A 26,679-nucleotide genomic window follows, 5' to 3' on the forward strand; every position below is an offset into this window, starting at 1 on the left:
TGAAATTTCTTTAGCCCCCTGAGGAAGTAAAGGCGTTGTTGTGCTTTCTTGACCTTTGAGCTTGGAGACTAATTGCAAAGGATTAAGACAATTTGATAATGTCTATTCATAACGAACGATAAGGACAGAGGAGTCGAAACGTTAACTGTGTTCTCTCCACAAACACTAGTGATGGTTGTGGCTCACAGGGTTCCTCCTCCTACTCCTCCCCTGATCATCCATTGTCAGTGAGTAAAGGATAATGTGAAATCGAAAATCACTTGGTACTTGCCTTTAGCCTTCACAACAGCGGCTAAAACAACGGATCATCCGGCAAATCAGACTGAGCCTGCCAGGAGCCGGAGTCTTCATCATTTTAGCAGCTTTAGCAAGAAGTCGATCATCATCAGCGCTAAATCTGCTTGCCACTGACTCGGGGATGTCAGCATTTTATAGCATTTGCAATTGTCGAAAAACACCACGTGAATCGTAGCGCAGCCCGTATTTCCCGAGATCTGGGGATGTCACATCTCGGGGCTTGCACTTTCTTCCTGAAGTGAACGAGCTGCGACCAGCGTGTGCTGTATAAGTTTTTGACCAATGTTACTGAATGTTCGTGTGAGGAAGGGTTTGCGGCTGATGGTCAAACCTCAGAGCTCGGACTGAGTTATTTTCCTCGTATGGAAAAGGTCAGCTTTACATTAGTTACTGACGAATCAAACATCGAAACTGACATTTTAATTGGCAAGATTGATGAACTCCATGCGATTTGATGCAATGATGCACAGAGCGGCTGGAGCACAACTTCTGGGAAATGTTGACGCCAACAAGATCTTTCTGATTCTAATGTATCTCGACTCCGTCATCACAGTAAGCAAACTGTTTAACTTTGTTTTCAGGTGAACATTTTTCTCACGGATTTAGATGAATGAATTTTCGTGATTTGAAGTCAATACGGGAGAAAAGGTCAGATTATTGTTTTTTTTTAAATGCCAAGACTATTTTGCACATTTTCACAGTTAAGATGTTGAGCCGAGCATAAGGGTTGAGTTCCTGATCAACTTATTCACTTGACGATTTGGAGCAAAGACCACCAATCCGATGTCAATAACTAGACTGTTCAATTCACTGGCTAGTGACCCGGAAAAGCGTTAGATTGGCTTAAGTATGGTAAAATATGTTATCGAGAGAATACCCTACAATTAAACACTACTAAAGACTCTGAGAGATGCGTAATGCCGTGAACACCTTGCGATCGTGCCATGCTTTTCAGTATTAAACTGATGTATTCTAATTTTTGCTCTTCTATGTACATCGTTCATAACGAATCCACTACACGCAGTTAATTCAATGTATTCTGATACTGCATATTTATTGGCTAAGACACAGTTTGTGTCAAAATTCAAAACAAGAAGATGCCTTGTCATTTGCCTGGTTACAGATTTCAGACTTTATTAAAAAAAAAGGCTGTGAACCAGCGACTCATTCACAATTCTCACTGGTTGAATATAATAGAAAGCATGTGGAGAAGTAAGAATCTCGCAAAGTGAACGTTTAAAACAAAATCAAAAGGCGAACGTATCAATTTATGTTGCACGAAACGTGACGAAGCTTGATTGAGAAGGTTTTGGATAACATACCAGGTTATCTTTACGTTTCTACAGGTGAGAACCAACCCACCAGAATGCGAAATTCCCAATATCCTCAAAAAACAAGAAGAGAAATGTTTTGAGAAGTTGACAAATGATAAAAGCATATTTGAGAAGCAAAGGTTTCAAGCAGGTAAGACTGGAAACATGGAATGGAGCATATAACATACATATTGAAAATTAGATGAAACACTTTACCAATGTTGTGATTTGCAATCGTCTTCCTGGAATCTTGTTCATTTTTCAAAATCACACTATTCATCTTCCAGAATATCCAGAACATAGGGTTCTAGTACTGTAACTGCTTTCAGGAAAACAAAGGCCATCAATTTTGGATCTGAAAAGTGGCCAGTCTATGTCAGATTGCCCAAGAATTGTAAAGCCTCAAAAATTTGAGCAGGAGGAAAAGCCAGCTGTTTCATGCTACTGCCATGCATTAGCAATATGAGTTGCATTTGCCATGAACAGATTATTGCTAAAACAACATTCTGCTTAGCACATTGTTGAGCAATGCAGTGTATGACTCTCAAAGCCTAGCAGTTAAGTGCCAATCATCATTAACTGGTGCGTTTTCCACTGTAATACCTCAACCTATCCAAGACCACTTGCCAACTAATCAGCATTCTCCTTTCATGCAGGTCTAAATATTATTTTCCTCAAGCTGATAGTTTTGTAAATTGCCCTGATAATTGCAAATGAAAACATTCAACAAAATTTGTCTTTTCCAGCAGGAAATATTAGACATATAAATCAATGCAAGCACCTCGCTCTGGCCACCATATAACTGTTTCTTCACCACAATGTCCGTGCATGCTCCATGGTTGCCATCCTGTTTCATCTGTCATCCACTCTTGTCAGCAGCTGGAAACCACCAACCTCCCCATGTCATCATGTCAATCCTCAAAACAACTCACACACCACTTCAGCTCTTCAACACTTTGAAGCTAAGTAAAAATCCTGCCTGTATCTCCAAGTCCCTGTCTGTGAAGCAGGGTGCAAGCTTTGTTTTCTATGTCCTGTCCTCAGATATAATAGTCAAGCACCACAGCATAAGGGACAGTTCCTGACTTGTAGTGCATATGAAGTGGTATGTAATTGTTCCACGGGCTAGAGTGATATGAACGTGGGGGAAGATCCAGGAAGTGGTAGGTACTTCCATCCCTCTTGCTGCACAATTGCACACGAATGGTATCAAATAGCTGGGTTACATAATTACATAAAAGTGTGAAATATTGCATAAGTAAAAGTGAGCCATTGCATCACCAGAGCCATGAATCTGACTCAACAGAGCACTTCAACTGAAAAAGGGAAATTCAGCCGAGTGGATCTGCCATTGATGTTTGTGGGATATTGCTGGCACATTGTGTGGATATTGTTACTTTTTGACAACAAAGCTCTGATTGGGCTTCAAAAATAGCTCTTGCCAAAATTGATTGCAACTTCCAGAGCACATGTTTAAAGGGGAGACAGTTGTATCCTGGACTAGTAACCAAAACTAATTGTCTGGATTCAAATCTCTTGTGGGCAATTTTAAGGAGGAAATTTAATCCAAAGAGTAAAGTCTGAATCAAAAACAAACATTGCTGGAAAAGCTCAGCAGGTTTGGCAGCATCTGTGGAGAGAAATCAGAGTTAATGTTTTATGTCCAGTGACCCTGCTGCCAGGCATGCTGAGATTTTCTAGCAATTTCTGTTTTAGTTTCATATTTCGAGCCTCTGCAGTTCTTTCAGTTTTTTATGTAAAATCTGGAATTAGAGTCATAGCATCATAGAATCCCTGCAGTGTAGAAAAGACCCTTCAGCCCAACAAATCCACACCGACCTTCCGAAGAATTGAAAGCTAGTTTCTTTAGTGATGACCATGAAATTATCAATTTCCATACAAATCCAACTAGCTCACTATTATACTTCAGGGAAGGAAACTTGCCATTCTTACCTGACCTAAGATTCCAGCCCAGAGTAATGTGGTTGACTTCTGTGTCCTGAAATGGCCTAGCAAGATGCTCATTTCAAGGGCAATTATTGATGTGCACTAAATAATGGGGCAGCATGATGGCTCTGTGGTTAGCGCTGCTGCCTCACAGTGCCAGGGGCCGGATTCAATTCCTGCCTCAGGCAACTGTTTATGTGGAGTTTGCACATTCTCCCTGTGTCTGTGTGGGTTTTCTCCCACAGGAGTTAGGTGAATTGGCCATACTAAATTGTCTGTAGTGTTAGGTGCATTAGTCAGGGGTAAATGTAGGGGAATGGTTCTGGGTGGGTTGCTCTTCAGAGGGTCGGTGTGGACTTGGGGCTTGTTTCTACACTATATAGAATCTAATCTAAATGCTGGCCTTCCCTCTACACCCACATCTCATGAATGAATAAAGAAGAAAAACATTTTTTAAATGCAAAGTGTTTTTAAATCTTTCAAATGTTAACCCTTGTAACCTAGAACAGGGGTTCTCAGAGTGGTGTTAGGCACAAAATAAAAGTCTTGTGACATGAACTCCAAGACAGTAATGGCCACCATGGAGCTCTGACTAAGTCACAATAGATGCACTTTTACCCAAACAGGCACCATGTACCTCAGTCATTCCTCCACCAAGTCTCAAAAGTCTCTATCTTGTGCCCACAGGTCTCCCTCCCTCCATTCTCACAAGGTTGCTACTCCCATCACCGATCTGTAGCCCACCCTTCCACCACCTGGTTCTCACAGATCTCATTAAGGGCCGTGAAATATTCAATGCTTACATTTTTTTTGGAAAGGAGTTGGGAAGCATGGATCTAAAGACATATTCTTTTGTTTTTAATACATCAGTGTAAGCTTTCAAAAAGTATTCACCCAAGCGATCCACAATTAAAACCAATTTATACAAGTCAAAGTATTGCATATGTGTACCTTGGACATTTAGACAGTACACCCTTGCAATAATATTCTCTAAGAAAAATACATGTTATGCTTTTTATTCTTATTATAATTATCTCTGAAATCTATTGCATTTCAAATAATACATGTCCTCAATTCAAGCTTCAACTTCTTTCCAAAATTCCAACATGTCTATGAGGAATTATTATACAAATGATAAAAAGAAAAATTGGTCTTAATATGAATTTAATTGAGACAAACCACAAGAAAAGAAATGGAACAACTACTATGTTCAGTTTTGCAAAAATTTAGTTGTAAATGGTTCACAGCTATATGAAAAGATTGACTATCTAAAGATACTCACCATGTGAAATGCATTTCCCATTGCAGGTTTACTATGATAATAACTGTAAACTATACAGTTGTGCATTGCATTAGTAACCTGAAGGATAATCTCACAAGTTGTTAATAAATTCAACATGCACAAGAAGACGCTAACATGAAAGCAAGCATCTTTGTATCAGGAAAGCAAAATAATGTTGGCAGTCTTTATTTGGCTGCTTCCTTTTATCTCTTGACTAAGGTACATTATAATTTATATGAAATGTGCAGCTCTCTAGAGCACCGTCCAAGCCATCAATGGAGGAAAAATATGGAGAGGAATGGGAGACGCATTCTACCAAAACACTAAACTAAGCGTGTACAGGCACTGCTGCACAGCAATAGTTAAAAACACACAAAAGTCACAATTATAAAATGTTTATTTCAAACAACTTTATAAACCTGTGCAAGTATGAACAGACATCATGACAAGTTGCTGTTGCCATCTAGTGGTTTCTGAATATTTCCTTATTTACCAGAAAAACCTGAATAAGCATTGACAGCAGAAAACACATAAAGAAAACAGTTAAACTGATTGATTATAACAGGTAAACCATAAAGTTTACCAAGTATACAGTCATAACTGGTGTGTATTTAACATGGATAGATAGCATTGTACGCCAATATACAATGTTACAACCAAATGTGTAACTCAGTTGTTGCTCTCATAAAACAGTAATTTTCATTTACAACAATTTTGTATTGTTTACAAAGAAGATGTATGGTGCGAGGAGAAGTAGTTATATCCTAAGTTCATGAATAAGGCTACTTTCATAAAATATAAAAATTGCACAAGTTAATTTTATGAACTTGTCCAATTAACATAAGACACAACATTAACCTTGTTCCTTTCATGCACTCAGTTAGCTTTATTTTTAAATAATTTGCTGCTTTCTAAAATAAAATGCATACTTACTGTTTTACTGTGTGTTTGTTAAAATTCTCTCGTGTGAATATGTTGTCAACCATATATTCGAGATTTTATATTCGTCAATGCATTCAGCTCAATTTTGAATATTATATAATAACTTTTGAATCAAAGGAATGAGCTAAAAACAGCAGAGAGCTGCATCAAATTTGAGCTCGTGATTTTTTTCTAAGTGTCCTTCAGAAGAGATTATATGACTAGACAGTGCGATTGTCAGATTGTCACTGGAGCAAGGCAGACTGGAGTTGCATGCCAGGATCCTGTTGCACCCCAGATACAGCAGACTCATCAGGAATTGTTCAGGAAATTGAAGATTCTAAAAGGCATTTCTCTGCATTCAGGAAACCTCTGCAAAAAAACCCTAAATACCAGTGAATCTGGACAGTTTTGCTTCCATTAAGCTAATAGTTACCCAGGCAAAAAAAATAGTTATGCAGCAGAAGTTAGACAATTTAAAACCAAGCCTAATTCCTAGGTAACTATCAAGCTGATTCTCCAACTTACTACAGAGCCCCCAATTACAATTCTCCTGACCTCTTATATCCATCGAACCCTGATAGCCAATTCCCTACCAGATCCTCCCAACCCAACCTCCCAAGACCTGACACTACAACTCCTCCACCCACTGAACCATTGACCCTGACACTTCCTACTGCTGCTGTTGGCATTGATATCGCACGTGACACCACCGCTGGCTCCAACATCCCTATCTCTGCCACAGTCAGTTCACAACCACCCTGTTACCCATGCCATTGTCAGCCCCAATGCACCCAGTCATGACTCTCTACCTCAACCCCAGCAATCGATCTTAGTCACTCCATCACTTACTTGGTGCTGTATACACCTGGCATACTCATCCACTTGTCACTCTACCTAACTGGCATCCAGACCCTTTAACTAAGTGTTACACTAACCCTACACTTACATTATCTATGTACCCTTTTACAGCGGTTGTGACAGTGTCTGGCTGTTCTTCTGGTCATTTAAACCTCAGAACATGGCAGTAAAGAGCAGTAGGCATTGTCTGTACAGACTTCAGCAAAGCATTCGATCGTTCTGCATGGTAGACTGATTAGTAAGGTTAGGTCACAAGGGATCCGGGGGAGTTAGCAAATTAGAAACACAATTGGCTTGAAGGTAGGAGTCAGAGCGTGGTGGTAGAGAGTTCCTTTTTGGATTGGAGACATATGTCCAGCATTATGCCAGAAGGTTTGGTGCTGGGTCCACTAATTTTCAACATTTATATAAGTGGTTTGGATCTGAATATAGAAAGTGTGGTTAATAGGTTTGCACATGACACCAGAATAGATGGTGCAGTGGACAGTGAAAAAGATTATCTCAGAGTACAACAGGACCTGAATCAGATGGTCTAATGGGCTGAGAAGTGGCAGATGGAGTTTAATTTAGATAAATGTGAAGTGTTGCATTTTGGTAAAGCAATCAGGTCAAGACTTATACAGTTAATGGTAGGCCCTAGGGAGTGTTGCTGTACCAAGACATCTGAGGGTGCCAGTGCATAGTTCCTTGAAAGTGCTGCTGCAGGTACATAGGGTGGTGAAGAAGGCATTTGGCACGCTTGCCTTCATTGGTCAGAGCATTGAGTGTAGGCATTGGGACATCATATGGTGACTGTACAGGACATTGGTGGGGCCACTTTTAGAAAACTGCATACGATTCTGGTCACCCTTCTATAGGAAGGATGTTGTTAAACTTGAGAGGCTGGCACTGGAGGGCTTGAGTTATAGGGAGAGGCTGAATAGGCTATTGTACCCTTTACTACCTTCTCCCTAGCCCCACCCCCACCCCCCATTTATCTCTCCACCCTGGAGACTTCCTTCATTACAAGGGGGGTGTAATTGCCACTGCTTGGATCACCTGGGCCACAGTGCACTAATCATTTATTGGATAAGCAAGACAGCAAACGTTTGTTGGACTTATGCCTCTAATCCATTGTAACACCAGCAATTTTGTTTAAATCCAGTTCTGTTGATCTACATACACTGCACCTCATTGATAATAACAGATCATGAATTAGGTCTTATCCACAAATAGGACTTACACATTGACACATCTACAAAAGTTGACAGAAACCTTAGGCATACATTTATTTGTGAACATGATGGTATGATTTCTGAATGTTGGCATGCATGCCAAGTTTTATTTGTTGGGGTTATTATACAGCAAAATATTATAATATCTTATTTGAACAAGGCACTTAACAAATTTCAGTTTTCCAGGCTTCACAACTATTGTAGCCCTTTATAAATGGATACACTGAGCTTTTCATATTTCTGTTCTTAATATTTGGATTCTTAGATCTGTTCCTGACAATTTTGCATGGCAACGCTTTTGTTTTTGAATGTAAAGTGGAAGATGACCTTGATAATACACATATATCCACTAACTATCCTAGGAATAACCCCATATCACATACGAAGGAGAAAAACATTCAGTCCATCAACATAAAATTAGTGTGAGACCTCAGGAACAGTACATTTTCAGTGAATGTAAAATATCTAAGCATCTATCATATATCTTCAACTTACAGCAATCCATCGTGCCACCAAAAGTTGAAGAACTAGTGAAATTGCACAGCTGACTGTTAAGGCAAAATGGAATCCAGTTGGACCCATAATTGCAGGAAACAATGAACAATTTCAATATAGAGGTTGAAAGGAAATTCCAAGGCTCATACCTTAATCTAAACTCTTTTGGAGAACGGAATTGATAATGTTTAATCAGAGGTCGCAACATCTCCACAACCTTGGAAAGAGGTTATCAGAGCTTTTCCCAATCCAGCTTCTCACTCCAAACATACACCCACAAATCTGTCAGCAGTAGTCATCAGAAAATGATTGGCAACAGGGTGATATGGAGACAATGCCTGGTTGGTTGCCCTCAACTAGACTGGAGACTGGGGCTTTACAATTCACTTTAAATCTTGGGTTAAAGAACAAAGAATTAAAAAGAAAGTCATATTTAATGATGTTGATTTAGGGATAAAGTTTAGTCAGAATACCAGGGATCACTCTCCTGCTCATTCCAGAGTACTGCCATGGAATATTTTAAATTCTCCCAAGCAGACAGGTGAGGTCTTAGTTTAACACCCCCATCGAAAGAAGGCACCTTTGCGCAGTACTCCCTCAGTACAGTGTGTTACCTTGATATTTGTGCTCAGGTTCTGGAATGGCAATTGAAGGTGGAACTTTGTGACTCAAGCTATCAACCATGCCACAGCTGGTACTGAAGATGAGGTGGTAGTGAAGTGGTAATGTCACTGGACTAGTAATCCAGAAACCCAAGTTAATTCTCTGAAGGGAAAAGATTCAAATTCAATTAGTAAATTAGGAATCTAAAGCTCAATGCTTATGACTATAATGCCATTGTTATTTAAAAATCCATCTGGTTTGGGGAAGGAAATCTACTGTCCTATCTGGTCTGGTCTACAAATAACTCTAGATCCACAGCAATGTGATTGACTTTTAACTTCTAAAATGACCTAGCCAACAATTAAGGAAGAGCAAATAATGTTAGCCTTACCTGCGATATGAATGTTGTTTTTTAAAAAACATTGAAGTGGTCTGAGCATCTTGTCCTCCTGTGACACTTCACAAAATAAATTATTACAAAAATAATGGCCCTTCGAATGATGTTCCAAAAGGGACCAAACAGCTGTGGAATGGCACCTTCACCTGGACTTAACATTTGTTAGGAGATAGTTTGGTTTTTCTCTGCCTGATCCAGATCATTAAGAACAATTTGAACACCATTATTACCATACTGGCTGAGGTCAGAGAAGATGGCACAGTACTAAGATTGAACCTGAGATTTGTGTGACTCAGTTGGTTCAGGCAGTGAATGGCTTTGTAGAGCCATTTATCACTCGAAATTCTATTCGCAGGATTTTACAAATAAGTCAAACTTGGCTGTTCCTTTATCAGCTTTATGATTGGCAGTTTTCTGATTCATACCACATTAGCACCATTGCTCTGTCATTTCTTACGAATGCATGAAGCTATCATGAATTGCACCTTTAGATTTGATTCTGAGATGCCGGTGTTGGACTGGGGTGTACAAAGTTAAAAATCACACAACACCAGGTTATAGTCCAACAGGTTTAATTGGAAGCACACTAGATTTTGGAGCGACACTCCTTCATCAGGTGATTGTGGAGGGCTCGATCGTAACACAGAATTTATAGCAAAAAATTGCAGTGTGATGTAACTGAAATTATACATTGAAGAATTGATTGTCAGACAATCAATTCTTCAATGTATAATTTCAGCTACATCACACTGCAAATTTTTGCTATAAATTCTGTGTTACGATCGAGCCCTCCACAATCACCTGATGAAGGAGCGTCGCTCCGAAAGCAAGTGTGCTTCCAATTAAACCTGTTGGACTATAACCTGGTGTTGTGTGATTTTTTAACCTTTAGATTTGGATGCCAGTTTCATTGAAGGACAGAGAAAATGTCATTGAAATTGAACAACATGATAGTTTTTAAATCCACACATTGAACCCATTAAAATGCTGTGGAGAAAAGCTCTGGAGATAACAAAAATTTAGTCAGACGTAATGAATGTAGATTCTGTTACCACTTTGGCTGTCTCGACCCACCACTGAAGAAGTCTCCTAAACAGACTGGCTATGGTTGAATCTGTCAAGAATGTGACTCCACATCCTCAAAAGAAGATGATGAAGACCTTGAGGAAGATGAAGCAGGTGAAGAAGAAAATGTTGTGGAAGAAAATGAATTCAACCCAGTAAATGAATAGTACAAAAATAATATCTCCACGTCATATAGGGTTAGAAGTGGTAAATGTGTCATGTTGAAATCTACCTTTGTGCTTTGCCTGCTTTGTTCTTTAATATAGTTTTCATCAATCATCATTGTGTTAATCCTGAACCTATTAAAAAAAACCTCAAAAGTGTTAAGAAAAAAAATGCTGTGGACATTTTTACCAGTATCTTCTTGTATGTCCCTGCCTCCACTGAATTTTACAAATGCTGGGGCAGCCTTTGTACAACCCTTATGACCAACTGTCCTTGTGCCAATTGGCCAATTAATGGTCACCTAAGTCTCACTTGCCACTTATGTGGCTGTTTGACACATAGACAACAGATGCCAGTGATAGATCAGAAACCTAGTAGAAAACACGACCTGAGCCTTAGCTGGTAAATGGGGTGGGGAGAGAGGTTGTCTCCTTTACAGGCATTTGGTGAGGAGGTACAAGCAGTAAACACACCAACGTTTTCCCCTCTTTCCACCCCCAATACTCCTCACTGGGGATCTGACAGCCTAGCCTGGCAAGACCCCCTGAATTTATCTTACAACTGACTCCAGTGAAAAATGTTTCTGGAGAATGAATGCAATCCCATCAGTGCCCATTGTTACAGGTAGTGTTGCCAGGATCCATCTGGCTATCCTGTAGCTCTTGCAGAAGAGATTTCCTCTTTAGTGAGCTGGAGGTCAAAGCTCAAAATAATTAATCATCCAACAGACAATTAATTGCTGTAAGGCCCATGGACTGGAAAAAACAGAAATCATCCCCACTTATAAATCTGCCCATAGGTCCTACACCCTGAATGTAAGGTGTAGCCCACAGAATTGCCCAGGATACCAGCAGCACTCACCAGCACCAACCCCCCCACCTTTGAGCAGATTCTGCCTGCAACCTGCCTGATGCTGTTCTTCATAAACACGTTTTTATCTATGTTGATTATACTAACAACTGAAAACAATAGCTTTGAAAACATAATAGAGTCTTTGAGTGCAGACAGGAAATACATTATTGATCGCAGTTTTACAACTGGCAACATTAGTTTCTATTCATTTGTGAACCACTGAACCATGCAGATTAAACAATGAAACTATTACTTAAAAACTCAGTATAAATTAGCTGTGGCAATGGTGTAAAAAACATCAGTCCCGTTAGCTTTTGCACATCAACACAGTCAACTTCACTTTATAAATACATTTTTTTATTATTACTTATATTTTTATTAATATTATTTTGCAAAGCATGGAAATACTTGGATACGTTACACAAAGAATACAGAAAAAATAATTTGGCGGTACAGAAATTTGAACCTTGCTAAAAAGTGATTTGAACATGATGTTTTCATGGTGGTAAAAACAATGACTACAGATGCTGGAAACCAGATTCTGGATTAGTGGTGCTGGAAGAGCACAGCAGTTCAGGCAGCATCCAAGGAGCAGCGAAATCGACGTTTCGGGCAAAAGCCCTTCATCAGGAATAAAGGCAGTGAGCCTGAAGCGTGGAGAGATAAGCTAGAGGAGCATGGGGATGGGGAGAAAGTAGCATAGAGTACAATAGGTCAGTGGGGGAGGGGCTGAAGGGGATAGGTCAGGGAGGAGAGGGTGGAGTGGATAGGTGGAAAAGGAGATAGGCAGGTAGGACAAGTCCAGACAAGTCATGGGGACAGTGCTGAGCTGGAAGTTTAGAACTAGGGTGAGGTGGGGGGAGGGGAAATGAGGAAACTGTTGAAGTCCACATTGATGCCCTGGGGTTGAAGTGTTCCGAGGCGGAAGATGAGGCGTTCTTCCTCCAGGCGTCTGGTGGTGAGGGAGCGGCGATGAAGGAGGTCCAGGACCTCCATGTCCTCGGCAGAGTGGGAGGGGGAGTTGAAATGTTGGACCACAGGGCGGTGTGGTTGTTTGGTGCGGGTGTCCCAGAGATGTTCCCTAAAGCGCTCTGCTAGGAGGCGCCCAGTCTCCCCAATGTAGAAGGTTTCACCCAATAAAGCAGAAAACTTCAACTTCACATTTCTTTTTAGAAATAGTACAAAATATGTCCACAGTACAATTGAATTATTACTTAAACACCTCTTAATAAAGTTTTCAGCTAAAGCAGTTTAAATATGCTTCATGAACATTTATTTTCCAAGTCCCTGTTTTATTGCAATCCAGTACAATCCAGTAGGAATTTTACTTATTTCCAGGAATGGTTTCAAAGAGAAGGTTAAAAAGAAATTAGGTAACCAAGTGAACAACACAACAGAGTAGGAATAAAATATTTATTAACTCTGGAAATGACAGAAAAAAATGTGTGCAGCATTAAAAAAGAGATCATGCATGATTTGTCAATAAAATGTCCTTCCATGGAAAACCACAATGCCTCAATGGCCAAGAGCAACATAATATCTTACTTCTACTTAAAGATGTCTGTTCAACTAATTTACCTACCTTCACTGAACAAGCGTTCACGTTCATTATTCACAGGGATAAAACCTTTACTCAAAACAAGCAAATATTGAAATAGATTCCTTTATTAAGCTAAGGATTTATCAAAGTGAAAGCTGCATCAAAAAGGGAAATGAAAATCTTATCTCTCAGATGTGCATCAACCCACATCTATATGCTTATTTTGAAGTATAGTGACAGTGTTTTTTGTGGTTTGGTCAAGTTTTTCTTACCCCCAACTGTATGCTGATTGAATTTATGGTGTTTTATGCAAGAACTGTCATTGACATCTTGATGTTTATGTGCATTATCTCTTTATATGATGTTTTCCCTTTTAGATCTTGCTACCCATATGAGGAGGTCATGATATAGTGGTATTGTCAGTGAACCACTAATCCATAGACCCAAATAATGTATTGGGGATCCAGGTTTAAATGCTACCTCGGTAGATGAGAGAATTTAAATTCAATGAAACAAAAATGCTCTGGTGTTATCCTAATTAGTCTCCATCTTCCCTCAGGTTTTTGTCCTTATTTTTATTTCCATTCTATACATTTCCTCCTAAAATCTCAGACTTTGCAGAATTAGTATTTGTGATGCCTTGACCAATCTTCTTTATCTGACATAGTGAGGTTCAACCTCAAATCTTCAGAACATTACCTTGAGTTTCAAGATTACTAATCCGATGACATTATTATTATTATGTCACTGCCTCCCTCAGATTCTGCTTGATTGAGGATTTGGTGGCTTCATCTTCCTTGATGAAATCGGAATCCACTTGAACAATTTCATTTGATGATATCCTTGAAAGCGTGCCTGCTGTTGTTTGGTATTCACCCACATGTATTTGGTGGTTGAAAAAAACCTTATGAGTTGTAATCTGAACTATTGTATCTTGGGTGGTACCTTGACAGTCTCTTTCTTGTTCAGAACAGGGACCAATGGTTTATGGTCTGTGTTGGTCTTGAATCGCAATCCCATTACATACTTGAAAAAGCTTTTATGCATGCACATGACTGCAAAACCTTCACCCTCTATCATGATGCAATGCTGATCCATCTGTGTAAATGATCTAGAAGGACAGTAGACTAGTCTTCACTTGACATCTCTGATTGATTAATTGATTGATTTATTGTCACATACTGAAGTACATGAAAAGCTTTGTTTACAAGCAGTACAGGCAGATCATAGTAAGCAAAGATGTATAGATCAAAAAGTCTTAGACAGAGGCATACAGGTTATGTTGCTTAGGGCGTGCTCTAAACGAGATCAACATGAGAAAATCAGCATTATTTGAGGCGAGAGAGTCCATTCATCAGTCTAATAATGTCTAGGAAGAAGCTGTTCTTGAACCTGCTGGTGCATGTGTTCAGGTTTCTGTGTCTTCTGCCTGATGGAAGAGGTTGCAGAAAATCATTACTGGGTGCAATGGGTCTTTGATGCCGTCATCGTTTCCGTGGCAGTGAGCCTTATAAATGGAGTCCATGGATGGGAGGTTGGATTTATGATGGTTTGGGCTGTGCACACCACCCTTTGTAGTTTCTTACAGCCCTGAGCAGAACAGTTGCCATACCAGGTCATTATGCACCCAGACAGTATGCTTTCAATGGTGCATCTGTAGAAGTTGGTGAGGGTCCTTATGTACTTGCCAAATTTCTTGAGGCACCTGAGAAAGAAAAGATGTTGTTATGTCTTCTTGACTGTTGCATCTATGTGGGGCATCCAGGACAGGTTGTTGATTATCATCACTCTGAGGAACTTGATGCTCTCCACCCTCTCAACTTCAGTTTTATTAATGTAAATGGGGGGCATGTTCTCCTCTCCTTCTGAAGTCAATGATCAGTTCGTCAGTTTTGAGAGAGAGATTGTTCTCACTGCACCATGTTACCAAGCCCTTTATCTCCCTTCTGTATTTTGACTCATCATTGTTAAATATCTGTTGTACTACAGTGGTGTTGTCAGCGAATTTGTAGATGGCATTCATTCAGAATTTGGCAACACATCAATGAGTGTACAGGGAGTATAATAGGGGCTGAGGATGCATCCTCGGGGTGCAGTTACCTATCTTCACTAATTGCAATCTGTGGGTCAGAAAGCTAAGGATCCAGTTGCAGAGGGTGGAGATCCGACCAAGATGGTGGAGTTTTGTGATCAGTCTGTACGGAATATAGTGTTGAAGGCAGAGCTGTAGTCAATGAGTACAAGTCTGACGTAAGTGTCCTTGTTGTCCAGATATTCTGGGGTGAACCTGTTATGTTGGTAGGCAAATTGTAGGGGATCGAGGCAGGTTGGGAGACTCAAGTTAACGTGGGCCACCACCAGCCTCTCAAAACACTTCATGAGTTTTGAGGTCAGAGCTACTGGGCGGTAGTCATTAAGGCGCATTGCATGTGCTTTCTTATGAACGGGGATGCTGATGGTCTTCTGGAAGCAGGTGGGGACTGTGGCTTGTAGGAGGGACAGGTTGAAGATGTTGGTGAATGCCTCCACCAGTTGGTCAGCGCCACATTCCAAATAGTCTTCATAGACCGAAAGCTCACGTTTTCAAATAAACCTGTTGGAATAAAACCTGGTGTTGTCTCATTACAAATACTATTGCTCTGAGCCCTTTAGACAATGTATCTTTCACTATTATATTTTATAAATGTGGATTGGACTGCTATGAATTATTTAGGGTTTAGGAGTTTCTTCACCTTTTCAAAAGCATTTTACTGGCCCAAGTTACATCACTATAGCTGATCCAGTCACAAAAGGTGTCTCAAGCACTCATTGGCCTCTGACAATTTTGGTAAAAGCCTGTCCACTTGATTCATCATACCAAGAAATTTTTCCAACATTCCCAAGTGATGGAAAATGTCTTATAGGACATAGAACAGTACAGCACATGAACAGGCCATTCGGTCCACCGTGCCTGTGCTGACCATGATGCCATTCTAAACTAATCCTCTGTGACTGCAGAGGTTCCATATCCCTCTATTCCCTGTTTGTTCATGTGACTGTCTAAATGCTTCTTAAACATTGCTACCATCTCTGACTCTACCATCCCTCTGGTCAGTGCATTCCAGGCACCGGCCTGCCTCTGTGTACAAAACTTGCCTTGCACATCTCCTTTAAATTTTCCTTATCTCACATTAAACCTTTGTCCCCTAGTATTTGACATTTCCACCCTGGGAAAAGACTCTGACTATCTACCCTAGCCATGCCTCTCATACATTCATCAGGTTGCCCCTCAGTCTCCAACACCCTAATGAAAACAATCATTGTTCAACCTCATATTTCAGCTAATACACTCCAATCCAAGACACATCCTGATAAACCTCTTCCGCATCTTCTCCAAGGCCTTCATATCCTTTCTTTTGTGCACTGACCAGAGCCGAACACAAAATACTCCAAATGTGGCCTAACTAAAATCTAATACAGCTGCAACGTGACTTGCCGATGTTTAGACTCAGTGCCCCAACCAATGAAGTTAATCATGTGATATGCTTTCTTTACCCCTTACCCTCTTGAGTTGCCACTTTCAGGGAGCAATGGACTTACACCCCAAGAATCCTCTGCATTTCTTAAGGGTCCTGCCATTTGCTCTATACTTTCCTCTTGCATTTGACGTCTCAAAATGTATCACTTCACACTTGCTTGGATTAAACTCCATCTGCCATTTCTCCACCCAATTTTCCAACTGATCTGTATTGGGCTGTATCTTTTGACAACCTTCTCATGATCCACAAATCCACCAATTTTTATCTGAAAACTTACAAATCACATTTTCATCCAAACGATTTATATATGTTACAAACAACAGAGGTCGGAGCACTGGTCCTTGCAGAACATCACTGGTCACAGATGTCCAGTCAAAAAAATACCGCTCCACAACTTCCTTCTGTCTTCCATGACAAAGTCAATTTTGTATTCAAATAGCCAACACACTATGGAACACATTTGACTTAATCTTCTGGAACAGCCTACCATGAGGGACCTTGTCAAATGCTTGAGTAAAGTCCATGGAGACAACATCCATTGCCCTACCCTCATCAATCATCTTTGTCACCTTCTTAAAAAAGTTAATCAAGTTTAGTATTTTGTGAAATAACTGTGATTCTTATGGCAATGAATGAAATGTCCAATAAACTTCATCTTAGGCTTGGAAAACTCACATTCTTCATTAAGTGTTAGGGCTGTGTTCTGTAGTTTTGAAGAGTGATTGTTTAGTCATGTTTATGGATATGTTATTGATCCGGCCTCAGCACATCATCCATGTGCCATAATACATAATTCATAAAAGCAAAATACCTCGGATATTGGAAATCTGAAACAAACCCAGAGAATGCTGGAGAAACTCAACGAGTCTGGTAGCATCTGCTGAGAGAAAAGCAGAGTTAATCTTTCAAATCTGGTATCATTTCTTCTGAAGGACTATTAGACCAGACATAAAACATTAACTCATCAGTCCCTGATGTAGGGTCACTCCATAGATGCTACCAGACCTGCCGAGTTTCTCCAGCAATTTCTGTTTTGGTTTCAGATTTCCAGCATCCATAGTTCTTGATTCTATTTTTCCTTTAAATCTGCCTTTCTACTTAGTAGAGAACATACCTGATTCAGAATGACATTAAAAGATTCAAGGATTTCTCATTCTTTATACTTGAGAAGTTTTACTTTATACTTTTATATTGAACTTGCCCTTAACTTTTAATCAATCTCCTCCAGGATCTTGTAATTTAATAGAGATGATTGCAATGTAATTTATTTTAGTCATGCTGAAATTACGGGATCCTGTATCAAATTTATTGTCTTTGGAATGTCCATCCATTTCTAGTTTAACAATCCAATACTTGTTTTTCATTTAAATGATTCTCCCAAAGAGAGTTTCAGTTTGTTCTTATGGTTCTTCAACTTCTTGTATGCGGTATTGCTTAAAGAACTTCTCCCTTTGTCTCCAGGTTGTGGAATAATAGGCCTCTTTAAAATGACCTATGTTTTCCACAGTTGTAGCACTATGTGCCCCTGTTGGACATTCATCACATTTGTGTTGCTTGCTTTTCCCACACTGGAGATGTTTTGAAATATGCCTGACCCATTTTTCCCCATTTTGTTGGGCTAAGGGTTTTCTGCACTTTTTCCTTTATGGCCAACAATCTGAAATGCCTCACTTGATTTTTTCCATTGTGCAGTACTGTCACTCAAACAAAAATACTTGTTTCTAGCTCATAATTTGAATTGTTTTCTCCTGAGTTAAATTATAACCAGTCTACAAGAGGTTCAATAATACCTTCCCTGCAACCTTGACAACAATCTGATTGCAAATCAACTCTGCTTTTAAATCTTTATAAGCACAGCTCTATGCCAGCCTATGGAGTCATTAAACAAAAATCACTCCGTGCTTTTACCTGGTGTTTGTTTCCAAACTTTGACCATTCAATAATTAATTTGCAACTACCATTGAAATGTGTCAAATGCCTATTGTACCCTCTCATATGAAGCAGTAGTGTCATCAATGCCCCACTTTGCTCTAATATTATTGATGATGATGTCCACAGTATACCTCAATAGCCTGGAACATATCTGGGAGTAATAGGTTGGATTCCATGTTTCTTTGGAATCCTAGAACTATTCCTGTATCATAACTATCTAAATCCCACTGTGTGTGGTTTCAGGCCTTTGTTCACTGCTGTCTAGATTCTGTATCCTTTTTCCAGTTTACTGAAGCTGTTCCTGTGATGATCCCAATGTCTTGCTGAGCCTCCAAATTCTTCTCTCTGGTTATTTTTCTTAATATTGAGATTGTCTTCAACTGCTGGCTTCATAATTTCTTTCATCATTCGTGTATAGTTGTGTTGCAACTGATTAGACTCCCAAAAGTATGGCTTTTTAATGCAAAAACACGTTACTTACAACTAATTCTTTACTTACATTATTTCTTCACGTGAGGTCAAAGCTTCTGCCCTCTTCCAGGTCTCTCTACCGACTTATGTGACCCTGACATCATTACTACAAAAAACCAAACTACTGCAGAAATCATAAATTGCTGGAAAAATTCAACAGGTCTGGCAACATCTGTGGAGAGAGAGAGCAGAGTTCTGAAAAAGGGTCACTGAACCCAAAACATTAACTCTGCTTTCTCTCCAGATCTGCTGAGTTTTTCCAGGAATTTCTGATTGTGTTTATCATTAGTACACGCTTCTGATCTCATCCCTATGGCTTTTACTATGATTCGATTGGGTAAATACATGCAACAGTCATTTTGTACAAACCAAACTGAACAAAAACAATGAGATAGTCTTGTTTCAATGAGATTTGTGGAAAGAATTACACTTACCATGAGACCAAGGAAATTGTCTTCTTGTGGTAGGCTTAAATCCACAAAGTATTGATTCAAAAATATAAACGGCAACCAACTAAACCAAGCAAACAACTTTGAGTAAGTTCATATATCATGGAAAGAGAAAAGAAAATAAATGTCATGAAGTGTTTTATATGATTGTAGAATCAAGAGAAATTACAAAAAGCACTGTAAAAATGATTGCAGTGGTACATTTTATAATAAAGACTCAAAACTGAACAGAGGTTAAGAAAAGTTCCCATGGAGTGAAAAATGGGACTTTAAGAACTAGAAAATTATTTTGCTAAATTTATTTTGTAATTCTGGTATTCATTGTTGATTTTAAGTGCCAAATCAATAATGAAAACCCCATAGAATTGAAGCACATGTAAATGGATTGAAGGGAATTTTATCTTTTAAAATCAAGCATGAGGTATTTGGACAATTTTCTGTGAGTGTTCAATGTTCACTTAAATTCCATATGATATTGTAAATCAAAGTTAAGTTCTCATATACAAATGGGAATGGTTATTTAGAATGTACTAAATTGTTTACAAAAACTGCAATTAAGGTTCCATTCCTAACAAGCAGAAAGAGTACAATTATTAAATGTGGGAGTATGTTGTTCCTCTGAGAAAGGTTGTTTAATATCACATTACAAATGGAAAGTTTCATTAAAATATAATGACCCAGATCTTCTGATCAGAATTGAAACCTGAACACTTAATGAAGTTCTCTGTGCAAACTTCTAGTGTGACAGATATTTGAAGGGGTTGAGGTGGCAGGTCGATGAGATGTTGGGCTGACAGGGGAGTGGGGTTGCAGGGGTTGAAGTAGGGGTAGAATGCTAGGTGAATTAGGGGTAGCATGCCAGGTGAGTGAGGTGTTGTGGTGCCACGTGGGTGAAGTGTTGAGGTGTCAGGTCACTAAGTGGGTTGGGTGGCAGGCAAATGAGTCCTTAGAATAGAATAGGGAGTAGCTGGTTGTGGGGATGGTCCTGTTGGGGGTGGGAGGGTTGATATTGGTATTGGGAGGGTTCTTTGAAGTCTTGGAATCTGAGAGGAGTGGGTTGAGTCAGGAGAGGGGTTGCATCTTTTGTGAGTCAGACAGGGTCAGATTGTGGGGGTTGGGTTGAGTTTTGGGGGCTCTGTAAAATATATTTGGAAGGTTTGGGGGGATTTGGGTTGAGGGGGATGTTCAGTGAGGACTGTTGGGTATGGAGGGAGTGTTAGATCTGGAGGAGATTGGGAATAAGTGGTGATTGGGAATGGGTGATGAAGATTGGGAGAAGTCAGGGGTTGAATTTGGTGGATGGAAGTGTCATGGGTTCAAGTCTATCTCAGTGCTAAGCTGGGGGATCAGTTTTACACTTATGGAGGAGTTAGAGCAGGTTATATTTCGTTAACATTTCTTGAATAGCTATTTAATCATAACCATCAGAAGTCTCCAACTCTTACTCAGAGTAATTCTCCATCAGAAGTTTCAACTTCGGGAGCAAATCTCAAGGAGTCAGCTGTACTGGGACTTCCATATTACCCTGATGCACAACTCTAGCTTATAATCCTGCAATGACTATCTTCCCATCAAAATATCTATGCTTTGTACCCAAGTTACATCTTCTAATAGTTTTTTAAACTGACTTTTTACCTTATTCTATCTTATTTTCCAATAGGCTGCGAAGGAATGTGGGATAACTTGACGTGTTGGCCCTTCTCCTCATTTGGAAAGACTGTTACCCTACCTTGCCCCAATGTGATCTATCTTTTGGCTCAAAAGGAAGGTAAATAAAACAGTCACAATAAAGGAAGTGGATTCATTTTGTACTGTGTAGATTGTTTTACGAAAATTACCATTGAAATTTTATGAAAATTATCACTGAAAAACAGCTTTTCTTAAAACTTAAGTCTATTTTCAAATTCTTCTCAAAAATAAATACGCTTTTCAATTAAAAGTTTGAATAGTGTGTTGGTATCAGATTTCAAAAGTGAACCTCAATTACTGCAGCCATAACATTATATTCCTCACTCTGTTCTATTACCTTTATGCACTTCGTATGGTACAATCTGCCTGTACTGCACAGAAAACAAAACTTTTCACTGTAGCTAGGTACATGTGGCAATAATAAATCAAATCAAATCAAATCAATTCATGCTTTACTGATTGTCTCAAAAACCATTGTCTGTTCAATTATCCATGATGACTCAATTATAAACGTGCAGGAGAAGCTACTATCATTAGAAAACAACAATAAGTGGCGAGTAGACTTGATTGTGGTCCTCAAAGGATAGGTCTGAGGCCCCCAGGCCTTGTTCAAGATACAATTAAGTGGATTTTTTAAAAATGCTGTTAAGTTTCTCATCAAATCATGAGCTGTTCTGACCTGTATTTGCTGCTGATCAGTTGACCAGTGAGCCAAATAGCAGGAATCTTGGGAATGAAACAGGCTCTGTATTTATATAGTTCTTTAAATAAGCAGAGCAAAATGGCACTGTAGTCAATATGTGGTTCACTAATGCCTTGTGTAAGTGAAGCATAATATCCTAACCTTTATGATCAATCCTCTTGTAATAAATTATAGTATTCCATTAGCTTTCATAATCAATTCATGTATTTGCACTCTAACTTGCAGTGACTCATGCAGTCAAATGCCTAGATCCTTTTCACCACTGCAACTTTGTGGGCGGCACGGTGGCACAGTTGTTAGCACTGCTGCCTCACAGCGCCGGAGACCCGGGTTCAATTCCTGCCTCAGGCGACTGACTGTGTGGAGTTTGCACGTTCTCCCCGTGTCTGCGTGGGTTTCCTCCGGGTGCTCCGGTTTCCTCCCACAGTCCAAAGATGTGCAGGTCAGGTGAATTGGCCATGCTAAATTGCCCGTAGTGTTAGGTAAGGGGTAAATGCAGGCGTATGGGTGGGTTGCGCTTCGGCGGGTCGGTGTGGACTTGTTGGGCCGAAGGGCCTGTTTCCACACTGTAATGTAATCTTATCTAATCTAAACTGGCTTAGGTTTGGGTAAGAGAAATATAGCATGCAAACCTAGGGAGAGGTAAAGCCTCCTGCTGTGAGCCCTTCTCTCCCTGATCCTTCCTCCTCTACAAGCAGTTTGACCACTTTTGTTGTATCTGCTCGACCTCTCTTACATGCTGCAAATCCAGGATGCATTAACCAGAGCAACCATGTTTGTGAGCAGATGGTTTGACCAAGAATTTTACATACTCCAAAACAGTTCATCAACAATTAACCACAGAGTGGTTGATGATCCAGTTAATAGACATTGTTTGTGACTTGCAGCTAGAAGTGCATAAAAGAAGGCATAAGTTGGAGATACTGGTTCAAAAAGTGCAGTGCTGGTATTGAATCAGCATTCTGCTAGGACTGAAACCATAAACCATCTGCTTTGTATACTTTCAACAGACATTTAAGGCCCACACCAACACTGTCACCAAGATGTTGTTCAGTATGGGCTGCACCAAATTATGTACATACAATGCAGATGACACTTTGGAGCTGAAATAATATTTACAGTACCAAAACTATGGAGTTCAGTTTCATGGTTACTGTATTTCAGGTATATAGGATGAAACTTTGCTCCTTTCCTAAGTTTTCCTTCTGTTATGATCTGGGGGGCTATCACCAAAGAACTATATTTACCAAAGGATCACCCCCACTGCCCCTCCATTAAGAAATTTCACTTTTTGCGACTTCTGTTTTCACACAAATTAGAAGAAATGTAAATTGACATGGAAGTCATGGTTTACACAAACTATATATTTTCATGGAATAGCACATATAATAATGACTATATCTAAGTGATTTAGTAGACTACTCTTGTCCTCTTCAGGACCCAACCAAATCCCAGTCCTTTTCCTTCCTGGCATTAGCTGATTCTCCACAGATTGCTGAAATGTCTCCATGAAGACTGGTACCCATCACCAAGTCACCCTTTATTTACATGTACATAGTACATGACACTGACCCAGCTAACAGAAAACTGGTTCCTAGAATGAGCAGAACCCCTGACACTCCTCTTTATATCTGTCAGCCAAGACTCCCTGACTGGGGTTAACAGTCCGAATCAGGGAACTCATATTCTATAAGATCTACCTGGCTGCCTTCATTCCAATCACTGCAATAGCAGTTTCCATGTGAACAGGGTACTGCTTAAGCAATCTTCCCTGTATCATTCACTTCCTTCCAGACCTTCTAAACTCTTTGCTTTGCTTTATTTCTGCACCTTAGACTCACCACCTTCTGCCTTCAGCTGTGCTCTCTTGCAGCCTCTGTTTCTTTGCTTACATCACTTTCGTACATTAGCTTCCATCCTGATTGCATTCCATCCAGGTCACATACAAGTATTTCTTATTATTCGAGAAATTCCAATTTAATACCTTTACAGTTCATAGAAATTCTTCAACACCTTGTTACAAGTTTCTTTCGGAAAAAAGACCCTTACAGCTTCCCCAATTTTTTTTTCAGTTTTAAACATCCTTATTGCTTTCAAAGGCCAAAATATTTCTTACTGGCTTGGACAAGAGTGGTGCTATAATGACATTTTCTTTACAACTGTACAGGAGATGTCTGTGTATCTATAGTATACAAGAAATAGTATATAACATTGTATCCATTGTATATAAATGATAAATTTTATTACATATGCAGATTTAGTTTATAATCCAAAAAGATACAATGCATTTATCTGGTTTTAGGACATTATTACAACCCTTGATCTTTTACACTCAATAAAGCTTCTGTAATGACATTGTTTCATTTGGCAACATATGATCTTTAGTGCGAGTGGCTGTAGCATCAAACTACTTAGAAACAGTTTTGAAATTTTTGAGAAAGATCTGTTAGTTGTGGTCTGTAAATAGTAGTCCAACACTTCCCTATACAATATAAACGCTTAAATACTTCATATTTGCAATATTATAATGATTAACTTGTAACAAGGAACCAAAGGTGACAATTAAGATTTAAATCTTCGAGAAGAAAGTGAGGGCTGCAGATGCTGGAGATCAGAGCTGAAAATGTGTTGCTGGAAAAGCGCAGCAGGTCAGGCAGCATCCAAGGAACAGGAGAATCGATGTTTCGGGCATAAGCCCTTCTTCAGGGCCCGAAACATCGATTCTCCTGCTCCTTGGATGCTGCCTGACCTGCTGCGCTTTTCCAGCAACACATTTTCAATTAAGATTTAAAGTCCAGATTCCATGAGTTAATATACTCCCAAGTCTTGCAAATGTCACACTGTTAATTTACTTTCTATCATTCTCCACAAAAGTTCTCGGAAACTTTCGATCCTAAAACATTTCGTTGGAGCATAGCCCATTGTTCTTTAAAACAATCCAGATTTGTAGCAATTTTCTCAAATGACATGAAATGCATCTCCACTTCCTCCTTACTAAATTTGGGTAGTATGTGGAGATTCCCCACCAAATCAAAATTCTTTGAGTCATCCTCACCTCTTCTCACTCACACAAGTTTGCATAATCAAAGTCCATTCTCCAGTTGAATTTTTTTGCCACTCTCTGACTTTACTCTTTCTTATCTCTGTTCTGTTTCTAGCTAATTTCCCTTTCAAAGCCAAACTTCATTGGTTCTATTTCAACTTAAAGTCTGGCAATGGTACTTGGTCATGAATAGAAACAGTCTTTTCATTTTCAAGGTATGGATGCCTAGCCAGTTGTTCAAGGACTCCTTCTTAGCTTCTAATCTTAGGTTAATTCCCACATGTTTTTTGGTATCTGTAAACCATCTTTCCTTAATTGCTTCAGGTGTCTGAGAGTTAGATTCTCTCAAAGGCTTGAGACTCAAAGATACTCATGTTGATTTCCAAATGCAATATAACAAAAGCAACTGTGAAATATTGCTTGTTTGAACACTGAAAAGTTACAGTGAACTCATTTCAGTCTCTGGAAGGAATTTTCTCCTCTTTGGTGTAACACGATCAACTTTGAGAAAGTGACAAAGACCTCCTTGGAAAACGTCCAAGCCAGACAGTGTGGAGGCATTACATGAGGTTTCATATGATTGTCATAAGGGTGAGGGAATTCTTTCAACAAAATAATGATTTGTTTCTGACATTCCACACAGATTATCTGTTCAGGGAACATCATGGAGAATGCGCAGCAGGTCAGGCAGCATCCAATGAGCAGGAAAATCGACGTTTTGGGCATGAGCCCTTCTTCAGGCTCATGCCCGAAACGTCGATTCTCCTGCTCCTTGGATGCTGCCTGACCTGCTGCGCCTTTCCAGCAACACATTTTCAGCTCTGATCTCCAGCATCTGCAATCCTCACTTTCCCCTCACATCATGGAGAATGCCAAAATTAGACATGATTTGGAGATGGATAGGGTAAATAGGCAAAGTCTTTTCCCTGGGGTCGGGGAGTCCAGAACTAGAGGGCATAGGTTTGGGTTGAGAGCGGAAAGATATAAAAGAGACCTAAGGGGCAACTTTTTCACACAGAGGGTGGTACATGTATGGAATGAGCTGCCAGAGGAAGTGGTGGAGGCTGGTACAATAGCAACATTTAAGAGGCATTTGGATGGGTATATGAATAGAAAAGGTTTGGAGGGATATGGGCCAGGTGCTAGCAGGTGGGACTAAATTGGGTTGGGATATCTGGACGGGTTGGACTGAAGGGTCTGTTTCCATGCTGTACATCTCTATGATTCTATGACTCTAGATGCCGGCGTTGGACTGGGGTGTACAAAGTTAAAAATCACACAACACCAGGTTATAGTCCAACAGGTTGCTCCCGATGCGGCCTCCTCTACATTGAGGAGACTGAATGCCTCCTAGCAGAGCGCTTTAGGGAACATCTCCGGGACACCTGCACCAATCAACCACACCACCCTGTGGCCCAACATTTCAACTCACCCTCCCATTCTGCCGAGGACATGGAGGTCCTGGGCCTCCTTCACTGCTGCTCCCTCACCACCAGATGCCTGGAGGAAGAACGGCTCATCTTCTGCCTCGGAACACTTCAACCCCAGGGCATCAATGTGGACTTCAACAGTTTCCTCATTTCCCCTTCCCCCACCTCACCCTAGTTCCAGACTTCTAGCTCAGCACTGTCCCCATGACTTATCCTACCTGCCTATCTTCTTTTCCACCTATCCACTCCACCCTCCTCCCTGACCTATCACCTTCATCTCCTCCCCCACTCACCTATTGTACTCTATGCTACTTTCTCCCCATCCCCCACCCTCCTCTAACATCTCTCCACCCTTCAGGCACTCTGTCTGTATTCCTGATGAAGGCTTTTGCCCAAACCGTTGATTTTAACTGCTCCTCGGATGCTGCCTGAACTGCTGTGCTCTTCCAGCACCACTAATCCAGAATCTGGTTTACAGCATTTCCAGTCATT

General features: G+C 40.0%; 1 protein-coding gene across 1 annotated transcript in view; it reads left to right on the forward strand.

Annotated features, from left to right (window-relative positions):
- Positions 1-298: 298 nt before the first annotated feature.
- Positions 299-26,679, forward strand: part of LOC122551681 (secretin receptor) — a 62,538-nt gene continuing 36,157 nt past the window's right edge. Inside the window, exons 1-3 of the mRNA XM_043693991.2 lie at positions 299-849; positions 1,644-1,761; positions 20,983-21,090. Coding sequence (XP_043549926.2) covers positions 733-849; positions 1,644-1,761; positions 20,983-21,090 — 343 coding nt within the window. The 5' untranslated portion in view covers positions 299-732. The remainder of the gene's footprint in view (positions 850-1,643; positions 1,762-20,982; positions 21,091-26,679) is intronic.

Source organism: Chiloscyllium plagiosum, unplaced genomic scaffold, assembly GCF_037043375.1.
Source record: "Chiloscyllium plagiosum isolate Xiang-an unplaced genomic scaffold, Cpla_swu_hap1 HiC_scaffold_7, whole genome shotgun sequence".
Classification (NCBI taxonomy): domain Eukaryota; kingdom Metazoa; phylum Chordata; class Chondrichthyes; order Orectolobiformes; family Hemiscylliidae; genus Chiloscyllium; species Chiloscyllium plagiosum.